At 44.6% G+C, this 16,065-nt stretch overlaps 2 protein-coding genes across 3 annotated transcripts in view; both read right to left on the bottom strand.

The window, feature by feature from the left end:
• oard1 (O-acyl-ADP-ribose deacylase 1) overlaps positions 1 to 13,455 on the bottom strand; it is a 35,844-nt gene extending 22,389 nt beyond the window's left edge. Inside the window, exons 1-7 of one of the 2 annotated variants that reach the window (XM_076166377.1) lie at positions 13,400 to 13,455; positions 13,195 to 13,261; positions 12,872 to 13,037; positions 12,523 to 12,581; positions 12,310 to 12,422; positions 12,100 to 12,220; positions 10,008 to 10,071 (exon numbers count right to left, since the gene is read on the bottom strand). In XM_076166377.1, coding sequence (XP_076022492.1) covers positions 10,008 to 10,071; positions 12,100 to 12,220; positions 12,310 to 12,422; positions 12,523 to 12,581; positions 12,872 to 13,037; positions 13,195 to 13,239 — 568 coding nt within the window. In that variant the 5' untranslated portion in view covers positions 13,240 to 13,261; positions 13,400 to 13,455. Of the gene's footprint in view, positions 1 to 10,007; positions 10,072 to 12,099; positions 12,221 to 12,309; positions 12,423 to 12,522; positions 12,582 to 12,871; positions 13,038 to 13,194 lie in introns of both variants that reach the window. The other variant, XM_076166378.1, reaches the window with a different exon arrangement.
• A 725-nt stretch (positions 13,456 to 14,180) lies between these two features.
• guca1b (guanylate cyclase activator 1B) lies at positions 14,181 to 15,410 on the bottom strand. The gene is made up of 4 exons (XM_076166379.1): positions 15,207 to 15,410; positions 14,852 to 15,001; positions 14,615 to 14,729; positions 14,181 to 14,374 (listed from the first exon to the last, which is right to left on the bottom strand). The coding sequence occupies exons 1-4, from the start codon at positions 15,408 to 15,410 to the stop codon at positions 14,250 to 14,252; spliced, it is 594 nt and encodes a 197-aa protein (XP_076022494.1). The 3' UTR covers positions 14,181 to 14,249.
• Between the last annotated feature and the right edge of the window lie 655 nt (positions 15,411 to 16,065).

The raw sequence follows: 16,065 nt of genomic DNA, 5'->3' as shown, positions 1-16,065 counted from the left end.
TGTTTCCATTTTGTAACTGTCAAAGGACTAATAGCTTTTTCCAATTTGCGATCGAGCCATTTGAAGAACTGAAAAGGGCTTTTTAGAGTCTTTTAACGTAGCACAGCAGCCACTGCTCACAGCTGAAGGAGACACCATAATGTCACAAACTGTCGATATGTCACATGGATCAAGCCACTGTGGGTTCCCATTATGTCGCTGATCATCAGTTATTCTGCACGTCGAGCTCGATGCTGCGCTTTGTCACTCACTCAGCCACAAAATTGCTCTTCTAATTAATCACTTTATTTACATATACGGATGCAAGCAAACAACCGTGTGAAACGTTAAAGTAGGAACACACTCGCAACAGCGTCGTTTCCGTGCGGTATAATTACTCACAATCTCCTTATTCGTTTGTATTTTTCTTGCCATGTTGTGACGGGACTGTTAGCCTCGCTGACTGATCTCAACACAGGAGAGGTGGGTGAAATTCATCCTTTCTTAAATTATACTTTCAAATCTTCGGCCATCTTTGGGCCAAGGTGCATCAATCTTAACTGTATAAACTTATTTAGCACGGCCGCACCTCGTTAAAAGTCCATCGCCAAGAAATGCCACCAAGAATCGCGCCAGAATCTCACAAGCTGATTTTAGGAGACATTTGTCACCTGTATCCAATTATGCCAGCCTTGTCAAATAAACGGATGATTCCTTATGCTCCACTTACTCAAATCAAGAGCTCACTTTCTATCCTACGCATAACAAATCAATGTAAATACCCCACAGATGATCACTGTACACCTCAAATTGCCACACTAAATCATTAGCAGCAACCATTTAACACTCTGCATCATTAGGAGTGGCACCATACTGCTGGCAGAGCTTAATGATTCCCAGCACTTTGTATTAAACATAAGTAGTGAGGTTTCAGGGAGTTGGAAGAGGGATCATTTTCGTCGGTGTACTGCGTTTCCTGTCTGAATGATGGTGTACGAAGAAATGACGCAAAGCTCTGCACAGTGCGGATGCTATATGAATCAGCAGTTGTGTTTTCCATCTAGTAAAAGCTCCAATATTATGTCTGAAACACCCACAGTGAAACGTCTTGGTGGCAGCTCAGCTGGCAGCACACGAGCCGCATTTTAAAATGTTTTCATTTAGCCGTGCACCAACAGATAACACACACTTTGTAAAACTTCTACGACAAATTGCCGCTTGGCTTTCCATTTGGGATAGAAATACAGCAGCTGAAAATGTTTCCGCGGCGTGTTGGAACTAGATAAGGAGGAATGTCTTTTTGAATGTATGTTAAAGAGTTAACTCGGTATTGGCACTGTACAGTTTGTGCAATCAGTGGAGTTCATTAATTTCTCACTGTGCTTCCAGGCCGGACAACAAGGTGAGATAGAGCCGAGCCAAGACGTCGTCCCAAGCTGACCTTTTCCCAATGAAGGCTTAAGAAAATAAAGAATGTGCTTTGACAGTCATTAACTGCCAATGGAAACTGTGAGGAAAATCGTTCTTAAATTGCACCTCCTGTTGTGTTTAAACCATGTGATCGACAGAGCTCGCTCGCTGGAAAGGAGGAGAATCTTTGTGCGGATTGGCTGAAAGTACTGTGATTGAGTTGGCTCAGTTCAGTGCAGTGTTAGCTGTCGGTTGAGTCAAGTATGAAAAGCTGTTGTTTCCTGCTGGCAGAGGCAAAAGGACAATTTCAAAGTGCTTGAAACACATGAGTGAAAAACCCTGCAGAGCGGGCAGCAGCAGAGAATGAGGGTACAAACTTTGTGGCCTTTTGGAGATGGACAGCTCTGGAATTGGAGAAAAGACTTGGGGCAACTTACTCCCAGGATCAATCATTAAATTTGTCATTATGCTGATAAGAATCAGCGCAGCACACGAACAGTCTGACATTGGGCTGCTTTAGAGGACGGAACCAAACTGGTAGGAAAATTGCTCGGTACGCCGTACAATACAGAGGACAAACTGCAAAAAAGGAAACGTTGGAGAAAAAGTGGAGAGGGAAACTTGCAATCATCACTAAAGTCACTTCAAACTGGGCCACCATTCCCTCCAGCACAGAGCTCGGTGGTGGAACACGGCAACGCCTTGATGTTTCCCCCTTTTGTTTATCCACTTTTCCTCCTGAGGTGTCACAGATGACACAGCCACTCTCACTTTCAAGCTATAACGATTCGACAGACTCTGGGGAAAAGCGACGCACAGCAATATGGGTCTGAACATGGTGAGGATTAGAGTAATGATTCAGGAAAATTCTCCAGATGAAACTGAGGATAACAGAAATGCATTTGTGAACGGCTCTCCGGACACAAACTGCTGCCAGTGAGTTTAGAGAAATGGACAATAGGATGGGAGCAATTATTTTGATCAATATATTTCAATGAATATCATATCCCCCCCTCGCAAGACCAAACTATTACCAGCCTTATCGCGGGAGGAGATGGATTTTCCAATCACTCATCGTGCTCTTGGAGACCAGTTTGCTGTCAAGTCGAAACAGTTTTCAGTAATCTCTCTGGGTGAGATTGGATCTGCACAAACTCGGCGAGATAATAAAGCGGCATCGCCTCACAAAATGTGAACCTCACAAACAAACTTCAGCATAATTCACTCATTTTCCAACCGCATAGAATTTAGATTAGCAGATGTCGGTTTCTACGGCGATACTGTCTGAACTCAAACAGGCCTGCTGAGTGCAAATGAACGCCGGGCGTCTTTTATTCTAGGAATGACAGCAGCACAATGGCCGGATGGAGAAAGAGAGAAAGAAGAAGGCTCCGCACCTTCGTCCATACAAAGCACCGTAAGTGACCTGCCACTCACGCAAACTGACTTCATTTGAGCCACAAAAATCTCCAATTCCACAGGCGTCCCACACCACAGCTCCAGCTTTATAGGCATCGTCCTGATCAGCACTAAAACATCGCCCGACCTGAATGTCACGACCGAATCGTTCTTTCTTTCATTTTCAATCTTTCCTCATGCGTTATCTTTGAGCTATGCCACAGAGAATGCGGCAGCAGCGATGTTAGCACCCACAGGATCTATCTATTCTGTGAGCTGCGTCCTTCACCTGCCCACAGGCCTCGAAACACAGAGAGAGAAGAGAGAAAAGAAAAAAAAGCCTCCACATCGAGCACCTACTCAAAAAACTCAAACCATCCATCCTCCTCCTTCTTCGCTGGTTCCTCTTACATCACACACACTGTTCCTCTCATGAAAAACATTTATTAGCTTTTACAGACCTCAGATTTATAGAAGAGTCATGCACTCCACATCGTGCACAGGCTGGACAATTCATAATACGACACAAACACAAAAAAAACAACTTCTAAGCCAGGGTGTGCTTTCAAAGATGGAACACTTTTTTTTCCCCCCAAGGTTCATCGCCGATGTTTGCACTGCTCTCGGCATTCTAAATGTCAGATGGGTGGATTCTCACTTGGCAACACAAAGAAATGGCAAGTCGGCGCGCTCGCTGCAAAGAAACCCTTTGGGAACGGAGAGGGAGAGAAAACAGAAAATATCTCATCATTTCCATGACTTCAGGGGACAGGAAAATATAGTTAATGAGGGCCTGTGTTTGTTTTTGTAAACAAAAAACTTTGGACTCAAACTGTCCTGCAAGATATCTCTCAGAGCGGGAGAGGAGGAGGAACAATAGAGACGGAAACACACACACAGAAACCTTTGAATAACATTTTAAATCCACTGAGAGCCTGATGCTGTATTTTCACAGAACACTGTTGTCAGGCAACCATAAACTCCACAATCATGCCTCAAACCGACGCAATGACAGCATCTAAACAGGATTGATACTCCAGCTATCGCATTCCTTCAACCGCCCGGCGTCTTGTGTATCAGCATTTCCCCCCTTCTTGATAATGCTGAGGCTGTAATTTCAGTTTTTTGTCACTCTTGAGGGACGGAAATAAAAGTGCTTTCATTGCCAGGCTACCTGCTGTGCACGGAGAGGTTTGGAATACAAACTGCATCTCAACTGCAATCCTTTCAGCCGTCCTCACAAAAACAGAAGCCCGCACAGCAGCACCCGGCAACAGATCTAAGAGAAGACTAGCCGACGTGTTGAAATGTGGCCTCACCTCATGTAAAAAGAAAAAGGAAGTAGCAGAATGAGGTAAAAGAATAAATACATTTCGGTCCTTTCCTTTTTTGTTTTGCTGAAATACAACGTATGGAGTTCTCTGTGGGACATCCACAAACACTTTGTGGGTGTCATTTCACACAAATAACAACCTGGTCACAGGCAGGTGTGACTACACTCAAAGCCTTTGTACTCTCAAGGGAAGATCAGTTTGAAGAAATACAATGTCCTCATCTTTGTTTCCTTCTTCTGTAGGGCTTTATGTAGCATTTGAATCATTTTGCGGTTGTCCTCTCTCTACCTGCCCAAGGACAAAGTATGCAAATCAGGGGGAATTAACTTTTAATTGTGCAGTGTCCCTGTAAATTATAGGTGAAATAGATTAAAATAGCTTTAAGGGATAAAAGGGGGGGTAAAGGTATAAAGTCTGGGGAATTGGCTGGATGTGAAACACTGAGGGGAGCCGGCGTGACGCTGAGGTGAGGTGACAGGGGCGATGTAGACTTGGTCACCGGTGAGGACATTTCACCCTGGAGACAGAGGAGCCAAACAGGTTCGTCAGCTCCGACTCTGTCATACACACGGAAGTCTGCAGGCGCTCAATGCAAGCCTCGATAAAAGCCAATACGCAGGAACACACACACCTATTCACATCATCACAAGCTCCGTTTGTATCAAACAAGGCCGGTGTGCTCCTACACATATACGCACATCGCTGTATGGGCGAGTGATCAGATAAATAAATGGCTGTGTAAAAGCAAAGAAAGCGTGTAAAAATAACACCGCAGAGATGAGAACAGAGGAGATCAAACACTGTTTCATCTAGAGACAAAGAGCCTAAAAACAGAACCAACACAGTGCTGAACAATAGCCCAGAACGTGTAAAGAATATGATTAAATACAACACCAGCCTGCAAATTACAGCCACTCCTCCTTTATTATGGTCCAATTTGGACAGAAGGAATCAGAGTGACACCAGATGTGTCATATAGGAAGGCGTTTTGCTACAAATTGGATGATTAACAGAGTCGGTAAACCTGCATGGAGGCTGTTGGCTTTGGTATGCAGCTCAGTGGAGAGTGATTGGCTTGTGGGCTGAGGGAGCAGATGGGATGGGGACACAGAGCTGGACCAAACAGCTGAGTGCGTTCCCTCTGAATACTCATCCTCCGTTTCCCCCACACCTCCCTCTCCCTCTCCTCTCTCGCCACCCCTCTCTCTCTCCCTCTCCGAGCCGCCTCTCTGTGTTCCATCGCACCAATAGCGAGGCATCGGTTTCACCTCAAAACACATCTATATGGGTGCGTGTGTGTGTGTGTCGTGTGATTTCCACACAGGAGCAAGGCGCCCCTACACCGACACCATTGCAGCGGCTTCCTCTTCTTCTTCTTCTTCTTGTGAAGTTATCTCCGCCTTCAGCTCCGCCCCTTCAACATTAATTATGCAGCTCAATGCAGCACTCCGAAACCCCATTGCAGCTCACCCACACTACCACACTCTCCCACTCTCCCTGCAAACACACACACACACAAACACACACATTTATGTCCTCGTAACGCCATGTGAATGTTGCATGAGCTAATGACAGGAAGAGAGTGATGCTTCTTCTTCTTCTTCCCTTTGGTGTCAGACATCACTAGTAAAAAAGGGTTTGAACTGAACTGTGTGTATGAAGATAGAGGTCATACACACAGTTCAATATTTCTTTTAAATGATAGTATTTGAAATGTATTGAGATTTATTTGAGATCCATACGGTGTGGATGAATACAGTGCTACTACGTCGTCATTTTCCAACATCACATCCCAAATTTGATCATAAATCAGAGGCAAAGGTCACGCTGACGCCGCGAGATGAACAAACTCGACAGCTGAAGCGCCGACACACAGTTGGAGTTGGCGAGACCGTGTCACAGGGAGCAGAGAGTCCACGCTGCACAACCGGCCCAAGTAGAGAGCCCATAAAACATACGACAACGGAAGCTCTCACGCTTCAATTACCCCCCAACCCACCCCCCACACACACACACACACACACACACACACACACACACACACTCACTCACACACACCCGGGGGCAGGCAGCGGGACGGAAACGTAGCAACTGTTTATGGAAGCGGAAACAGCCTTCGTCCACGTGATGGAGATTTGTTTCAAATTTGCATGCGTACTGTACGTGTGTGTGTTTGTGTGTTGTGTTTTCAAGGGGGGAGAGGGAGAGAGAGAGCCTTTGCTCGACCAAAATCAGAAATCAATGCAACCCAGCAGAATTTAGAGTGTGAGTAAGTGTGAGGTCAGTGTGAATCACGTCATTTATGCTGCTTGGCATTAAAATGAACGCCCGAGCTTACAGCTGATGCTGATCTTTACAAGTATCCATGGGATCATTAATTCTTGCACATCCCATCATCAGCAAAATGTCAAACCGTAGACTCAAACACACACACACGCGTGGCGGCTATTTCAGGGCGCGTGATGTTTGCCTCCCTATTGTAGCCATTTCAATAGGTTCAATGAGGAGTCTGTGCCTGTGTTTGCAAAGATGCTCTCGCCGGCACAAACGCAAACAGCAAAGGCAGATGTTCTACAGAGGAAAACAAGGCACGAGATCATTCAGTCGGTATCAGGTGCTGCACGCTTACATAATCCAGAGGGAGCATGAATTGACTGGTCCCTCTCCTCTCTCTCTCTCCCTCTCTACATTTTGTTTCTGGGGGTCGTGCACGCTGCGTTTCCACCGCTCCTTTAAAAAAATCAACCGGAGCATCATCAGAACGTGCAGGGAGCTCGGCGGCAGCGGCGGCTCGGAAGGCTCTTTGTGAGGTTGCCGCTCTGTGCTGCAGGGGTCTTTTCAGTGCATGGAGCCGGATGGCGAGCAGAGAGAGCGCAGCGGGGGGCTGGGCACCGCAATGTACTGCAGTGCTCGGCATTCTCTGCTACGCACACCCACTCTCTCCCCGCGCTCGCTCTGACAATCTCTCCATCTCCCTCTGCCTCTCGCTCCGTATCGTTTGTCTCGCCCTTCCGCTCTTTACTTTGTTCTCCTTTTCTTTTGTCCTCCTGTTCGTCCGTGCGTGTTTTACGCGTCCGGCACCGTCTGTCACATCGTTTGAAGCCTCCCTCCCCCCCTTCTCCTCGGACGCTCGCGTGCACAGACGCACTAGCATTTACACAAACACCTACATAATACATACAGTCACCTTTCCCAGATAGGGATGATGAAGTGTGGTATTTCTGAGAGGCTCCCTGTCCTTCCAGGGCACCACTGTATTTATCAAAGGTGCCATACCAGCATTCCCAAGAGGGTCTGTTGACATTAAAACCTGAAATGTCCTTTATTTCCCCTATGTAACCGAGACAACACAGAGATATTGCATGCCCACAGGCAGAAGTAAAGCTACATCATTGGTTTTCACAGGACATTTCCTCCTGACAAGGAGAGTTTGAGGAGTTTGGCTAACTGTAGCCCGTCACAGTGACAGCCGTTGCTGCTCTGCTATGTTGCCTACACCATCTTTTACAGGGGCACACCAAACGCCCCATGTGGCACTGTCTGGAACACAGGGGGGGGATATCACACATGGAGGCTGAGCCATGACGAGACCCACATCTGCTCTGCTCCTCCAAGAACCACAACTCTCTCACAAGAAGCTACACAATGTAACTACTGCGATGAAGAGGACCGGAGCATACCAAGATAAACACTGAGAAACAACTTTTTTCCACCAGAAATGTATGTTTGAAAGCTCTATTCAGATCCATGAATTACACATACAGCATCTGTTTCAACCTCCCATTCTGTCTGATGAGAAGTGATCAAACGTCCTCTCTCTGCGTTTCCATGTTTATTATTGGGAATTCTTGAGAAAAGTGAGGGGGCCTCGTTCCTGCTCTGCATTAAGAACCGGGGGTTTCCGATCATCTCTCTCTGAATGAGATCGTCAGTATGCTGCATGCGTCCTGCTGAGACACTTTCCACGCTGCTCTCAGCCATGACATGAAACAATACTTTGTGTCACAGCGGGAGTCATAACTATATACACACACTCATTATAGGTTCTTGTGACTGATTTTTACAATCTTTTGGCACTTCCTCGATTGTTTTGTCATTCATTTCTAGGAGCCAAAGTTGCAGTTTCCTCTGACACGACATGATGACATCCATCAATAGCAGCCTTTTTTCTCTTGTACCCAAAATAGCTCTGTAATGTCAAACCCCAATGATTTCCCTAATGCAGTTTTATCCCACTGTGCGCCTGCATAAAAAGATGCTAGAAGGAACACATGGCGTATAAACAGGCAGACAAGGGCAAGACGGAGATTTTAAAGTAATGCTGGGAGTGCTCAGTTTCTCTGGGATGTATTCTGTGTTCTATAAAAGGAGAAGCGCATGAATAATGGAAAGGGTTTTGTCCATGTCTTCATCTAATAGAGTTAGATGAAGAGAACAGATGTGTACGGCCAGCTGCCATGTCCGGTGAGTGATTGGAAATGTGTACAGCAAGGTCATTTATTAGGTCACCTCACTAAACATGGGAGATTGGTTTTGTCTTCCTGTCAATCCAGCCTGCAACTCCAACCAGTACACCAAAACGCCATTCATCCATATCCTCAGCTCTGTGATCTGTCCATGGTGCTGAAACGGTGACGACCCTGACCGTCTTTGTCTCATTCATGGAAATATTGAAAACTATTCACTCAGATCTGCATCAGTAGTAGGATTTTGTACCATCTGAGTTTATATCTGAGAATCTAAATCTAAGAACTATCAATATTGCTTTTTTTATAATGCTAACCACAGCAGCACACACACACACCTCACCCTGTCAACATTTTCCCATCGTCCCACGCAAAAAAAGACTCAGATTCCCCCCAATATTCCCTCTCACTTCAGAATTCCTTGGCATTTTTTCTCCCACCCTGCACAGCTTCAAAGGAGAGAGCACACAGTGCCCACTGCTGGACAGTATCACATCTACACTTGCGAATTATGAAGGTCAGACTTGCGGGGAAAAAGACAGTGGGAGGCAATAAATCAGTTGTGAACGTGCTGACAGAAAGCTGATAATAAATGCAGAGAGACAAAACAAGTCCTTCACAGTACACAAACAAAGCTTCACGCTGTCATCTGTGCTAATCTACAATCTATGAATACACCAGTGAAGGTGCATACACACAATGTAAATACTATTATGTCCTTTATATTGTAACTGTGGCTGTGACTGTGGTGAGAGATGCTCAATCAACCAATCAGAAAGAGTGATTTTGCTGCAGGTTCCGACTGAAGCAAGTCCCAGAACACCGGGCAAAGTAAACTAAACTCATCATTATGCTTGACCCTTCTCAGGCTCAAATCTATGGGTGGTCTTAGCAACTCCAGCGATCTCTACGCTACATGGTGGGAAACACTAAACTCAACTGAGCTGCAGCGTCTGTGTTTACAACGATAAAGGAAAAGACTTTATTCCAATGTCGCCCCTGGTGATCAAACAGTGGTGAGCGTTTAAGAAATCTGTGTGTGTGCCCGGCGCTGGCTGAGGATGCTGAGGATGCTGAGGCAGCTCCGCTCAGGGATGTAACGGGATACTGCAGCACTAGAGAACCGTGTGCACAGAAACTTGCCTAGAAGCATCAGGGAGTCCCGCACTAACCTCCCCCCTCCCTCTCCTTCTCTCTCTCTCTCCCTCTCGCTCTCTCTCCTTTCCCCGTCAAGTCTTAGGGGTGTGAAATGTTGTAAAAAGCGTTAAAGCGCAAATCCGTGAGCCCGTTTAAACGAAGTTACACGTGGAAAAACAGGGAATAAGCTGCAGCCCAGGCTGACAAAGGGAACAAAATGAACTTTAAAAGTGCAGCAGAGCCTCACCGTGCGTACAGTAAGGAGGTGAACGTGGCTGCTTACCTTTGGTGCGGGTCGCTCTCCGCTGGATGCTGAGCTCTTCTCCTTCTCCACAGGCTCCCAGACACTTTGAGATAGAGAGAAAAATGATCAATCTCCTCTTACTTTCTCTTATTTCCAGTTTCAGAATGAACAAGTCAGGAATCTCTGGACACACCTTCACTCTGCCTTCTTGCAAACTCTGCCACATACACCGACACCCATTCAAACGCACCCCAACACTGGAGTAGCCAAATTGATAAAGATCTGCTCAGGGGAGGGATGAAAACTACACACACTCTCTCTCACACACACACACTGCAGTTTTTTTCCCTTCCTCTTGCCCACTCGCTCTGCTGCTTTTTTTTCCTGCTGTCTTTTCCCGTAACTGCCTTCTCATTGGCCGAGCTGCTCTTCAATAACATAAGCTCTCTTCTTTAATTGGAAGGGGGCAGTTATGTGGTGCACCAGCAACCCTCCCGCCCAGCTCATCTCCGCTTTTTTTTCTCCCTTTTTCCTCTTTTACCCCCTAAGCGCCTGTGGAGAAGAATGCTGAGCTCTGCAATTTATACGCATCGAGCAACGGAAGAAAAAAAAGGAATGGAGGACACAGGGGGGGGGGGGGGGGGTTGTGTGTGTGTGTGTGTGTGTGTGTGTGTGTGTGTGTGTGTGTGTGTGTGGTGTGTGTGTGTGGTGGGTGGGGGGGAGAAAAGGAGTCAGAGAGAGAGTGGGGGAGAGCGGCGGCAGCGATACAGTGGGACAAACTGCATGGGAACAGAGATGGGGGAGGAAGGGGGAGGGGGGTGTAGTTTGGGTTGAGGTGAGAGCAGATTTTGGGAGTGGAGCAGCTGCAGCATGTTGAGGTGTGAAGGCGGGTCAGATAAGGGGACATTTCCCTGCGCTCCACACTGCAGCACAGCTAGGTGGCTCTGCTGCAGTGTGGAGTCGAACAGCCAAGCAAGAAGGGGGATGGGAAAGGAGGAGGAGAAAGAAGAGGATGAGGAGGAGGAGGAGGGGAGCGGGGTTGGTTGCAGTGATGCTGAAGTAGACTACTAGCCAGCCTGAATATATCGGGGGGGGGGAGAGATCGGGCAGGCAGCCGCAGTGTACACAGTGTCGTTAATGCCTCTGCCTCATGAATTATTGAAGGTGCCCCTGTAGGGGAGGCTTGGGCAGGGGGCGGGCCTCAGGCTCGGATGCAGACTGATCACACCGTTACCAAGCCTCATGATCACTACTTAACTTTAACCTTAACTTGCAATCACGCTCTAATTATAAATCAGACCCTCTTTTAATGTGGTTTGTAGGGACCACAGATTTATCAGACTACATCGCCTGGAGAGATGGTATAACTTCAAAGCTCCGTATTCCGCTCCAGTTCCACGTTGCCTAATGTGTTAAAAGGCTTTTACCCCCGCTGTGGAGAAAATGGATGTGCGGTTTGGACTTTTGTGGTGTCAGTTTCCCCACCCGTCTTTCTCTGTTAGGTCTGGTACCTCTATTGTGTCCCAGTTCCATTAAAGTACAATACCAGAGCAGATCAATAATACATCATACCTCAACCATCTGTGGCGACGACAATGAGCACTCCAGAAGTTATACAGCATGCATAAAGCAATGCAAATAAAACCGCTTGCTCAATCAACAACAGAGCTGCATCCGTAAACATAAAAAGGCAAATAAAGATACCCGATATTTTAGTCTGTGCAACAGTGTTTGCTGTGTTTACCCAACAGGCAGCTGAGCAAATCAGAGAAGAATCTAGTCTCACAGTACTTGATGAGACACCAAGAAAAATCTGGGACAGCATTTTTGGGAGGCAGTAATGAAGCAGCACTATTCAACCGTGATTAGATAATCATCATCCTGGCTGAACATTAGGAGCAGATAGTAAATATGAGAATTAGATCTATCAGTCCACAAGGGTTCCGTCTGTTTATGAAGTGCAAAAATTAATTTATTTCAACTTGATCTGCAACATAACATTGTTTTTTTTTAAGGAATGAAGCAGTTATTTGGCCACAATACTGTAGTAAGACAAAGGGAAAGTGCTGATTATAAACATAACAGTAAACCATTTGGATTTCCATCATCTGCGCATGTTCTCTTTCATCACCGTGCTCTGTGTTGTCTCTGGAAGGCTGTACACCGTGATGGAGATGTTTGTGCCTTTGAACACCTGTGCCAGCATGTTCGACACATCGCTCCACTTCAATCTATCCAGGCCACAGCCGATACTGTCAGTTTAAAGAGATAAAAACAGATTATTTTTTTTGGAGCTGTAATGCAGGTTCTCAGCAGTTCTGGTGGACCAAACTCTACATACCGAGGCATGGATATCCTGGTAACTCCATTCGTTAGGCAGTGTGACCTCATGTCCTCCAAGCTCTCTCTAAGGCTTTCATTGGTGGGTTTGTGCGTAGCCTTCTTCTTTGTAATCTGCGGTGAAATAAAGAAAACACAACAACATGACCTTAATATACCTGTAGGGGTCTTGATATTCATCGTCAAACATGCAAATAAAATATTACATCTTTACCAGGTAGTAGACAAACCGTCTGTCTCTTTTCAGTACGGCACACTGTCCTGTCATCTTTTCTGTTGGAATAAAATAATAGTTTAACAAATAGTAGAGGCACAAAAGTAAACCTACACAACTTGAAGGGAGTGGCCTTTATCCTCTCTTCAGTCAACACGGCAGCACCATCTACTTCATTTAGTAAGTTATAGTAACAACTGAAACACTCTGCCTGCACCACATTTCCCCCACGTTTCTCATTTTGAGCCTCACAAGTGGGATTTTCAGCTCAAAAGTTTAGTCAATGCAAAAAGAAATGACTCTTCCATTTTATTTGTGATTTTTTTTTTTTATAACAGTCCAGACTCACTCTGCTCCTTTAGCTCCTCAACCCCTTTGAACTTTTTCTTGAACATCACTGCTATGCCTTTCCCCATGCGGCAGTCCTCACTGATACAGTGGGCCAGAGCCTCGTCCTCACCACAGGAGAACAGGTCCCCACTCACATGGTTCAGCATCCACCTGTCTTCTGCACACTGGCCAGGAGGGGGCAGCATAGCACAATGTGAACGTAGATGAACGGTATGAAGAAAACCAGACAAATACAGTGACGGTGGCCGCTTAAGGGTAACATTTTACAGTTGGCGAACAGTTTGACAAACTAATTATTTTAGCGCTAACTGTAAGTGTTACCTGAGTTGTGTCACTGTAGACTGGCTTTTCAACTTTGGCTGCCATTGGACAGCTGTCAGCGGTGCAGCTGTATGGTGAGTGAAAGGGTACAAAATATAAAGACAGGAAATATAAAGGAAATCGGCATATAACGTTCGCAGAAACACGTTGGTTGATTTAACTATAAAGCGACAGTTCGGTTGCTCATGGAACAGAATTTGCTGACATTGAGGACGATAACGGAACCAGGATCGACGCTCCCTGATCAGCACTGAGTCTGCGCCGGCAGGAGACGTCAATATTGCGTCATATCCTTCCGCGGGAAAAACAAGTTCCGTCCTAATTAGCAGTATCGTTTTTTTTACGTTTAGCTTTAACTCAAAATGTTTCCCTAGATTATTTGAGTAGCGATATTTGTTTTCATTGAATTGTCAGCCTTCTGTTTTAATAACTTCTATCCAATAATGTCAATTCAGCAAAAGTTGATTGTTATTGTTCAAAGGTTAAACTGGTTAAACTGTGTCAGTACCACATCAATAAAGAAATCACTGTAATTGTGCTGTGACAAATACATGAATTAAAGTAATTATTCTGTCAAATGGTGTAATAATTATATTGTTTATAAATTTAAATTTTAATCTGTCCAATATGTTGTGTTTTTTTGTTTTATTCTTATTTTTTTTTATCTTTGTTGTATTGATTAAAAGAGAGAGTCCGCCATTGTAAAATCAACATTTATTCATTCAGACAAATCTAGCTCCTTAGTCTCTATTTAGTTGAATGACTGTTGACCTATTACAGCATCTGTAAAGTATAGTCTTACATTCCTAGCATTGCAGCCAATCACTAAAAAATACAAATTGCTATTTTACTGTAGCATATCCACAAACCTGAAACAATATCAATAAACATTACAAGCAAAAACAACTATGAAAAGGAAAACATTCATTCCAAGGTCACAAACTGACTGTGTGAGTGACTGTGCTGTTTTTATGAACCACAAAGTGAAAAAGTGAAGTCACACACATGGATGGGTGTGTGTTGTACGTGACTGGACGACAGTCCACACTGCAGCCTTAGAAATCAGCACTGCGTCTTCGCTCGTTGAGCCAATCACCAGGATTGACGTCCATCTGCAGCATCTTCATCACCCATTTGTCCCTCCGTGCTCCATCAATAAACTCATCCAGCGAGAGCTCCCCTATGTGAGTAAGAGCGAGAAAGAGCTGAAGTCACTACACTTACACTTAAAGATTCAAAATTCCCACATTTAATTTTCTTTAAATACTTTATTGGATGTATCACTTTGATGACTGATACTGAGTTTTCCCTTCAACATACACAACCACCAACAAACCCTGGACATTAACTGTACACACACTTGTGCTTAAATCATTCAAGCAGCATTTTAAGCTGTCAGAAGACTATTACCAACACTCACCATCTCCATTTTCATCCACCAGCTCAAATATCCGGTCAACCACTTGGTCTGGGGACAGCAGATTGCATTCTTCATCCAGCTCTCCATGACAGGCTTTCTTCAATCGATAAATTGACTGAGTGACAGGAAAAGATGTTGAGTGTCTACATTTCATTGCATCCAACCACATTACCTTGAGATACTTTTTAGAAAATGTTTTGAAAGGTACAGAGTAAAATGTCAAATGATAAATATTACCTCCACAATCTCAAGAAGCTCTGTTTTGTCAATGCATCCACTTCCATCTTTGTCATACATTTTAAATGTCCATTTGAGCTTGTGCTCCAGTTTTCCCCGCAGGACTAAATTCAAGGCTGCCACATACTCAAGAAAATCAATTGTGTTGTCCTGTGTACAAACAGTAAAATAACAAGTGTGAATGAGTGAAAGTGTTTGGAGGAGCAATTTGATACAAAGTACAACGTTGCTTTGATAAAAAGTCTTTGGCAAAAAGTCTACATGTTTTCATACATCCATTCAATCAATGATACACTTTACTTTTACTTATTGCTGTATATAGTGCAGTGCCCATACAACAGAGATTTGTACTTACGCCATTCTTGTCAAAGGCTCGAAACATGTTTTCTATGTAATCTGCAGCCGCTGCGTTTTCGGTAACACCAAAAAAGCTCTTGAACTCGTGCTTGAAGAGAGTTCCACTCGGACATTCTGTAACAAATTTTTTGTACCATTCCTGCAGCTCGGCCACATCGATTTCTTTGTCAGGGTCACTTTCCTCACTCAGTCGCTGACCCATTGTGGAAATATTATCACCAAGACCGGAAAGGCTGAAATGAATCCCCTCAGTACATTGAACTGATCCTGCTGTTCTATGTTGTGAAACTCATGGATGAGTTTGCTCCTTATCCTGACACATCACAGCAACTAAATCCGTTCAAATCAGGCCAAAATTATCCAAAATGACAAACAAGCTGAATTGATATCAGGCTCCCTATTGTGACAAATCCCTACTGAAAGGTGTGGATGAGACAAAGGCTGTTATAGATCACATGACAGGGATTAGAAATAGACCTGTCTAAATCAATTAGTTCTGATAGATCATTAGAGGATTTATGTGCACATGCTATTTACACACCCTAAACCAAGTTGTTATTGGCATCTCTAAAATATGATGGAGCATTAGTTTATCATTTATGATGCTGTATTACTCAATATGAGCATAAAATATCAAACCCCATTAATGTGGTCATGTGAGGTGAGGATAAAACATCTAAATGAGTCAAGGGTTAATGACTGAATACCACATCAACTGAGAAATGGAACACACATTTTTTTTTTTTTTTAATACAAGATCTATGAGATACAAATGAGGAAATGAACAGAACAATGCTATATATCAGATAGTGAGGCTCAGGTCACATACAACATTACTCATCACTTTACTAATGGAC

The sequence above is a fragment of the Genypterus blacodes genome, unplaced genomic scaffold (assembly GCF_046128005.1).
Source record: "Genypterus blacodes isolate CSIRO-AG114 ecotype Tasmania unplaced genomic scaffold, CSIRO-AGI_Gbla_v1 ptg000156l_1, whole genome shotgun sequence".
Lineage (NCBI taxonomy): Eukaryota > Metazoa > Chordata > Actinopteri > Ophidiiformes > Ophidiidae > Genypterus > Genypterus blacodes.
Note: the sequence above shows the minus strand (reverse complement) of the source record. Positions and strands in the feature narration are given on the sequence as shown.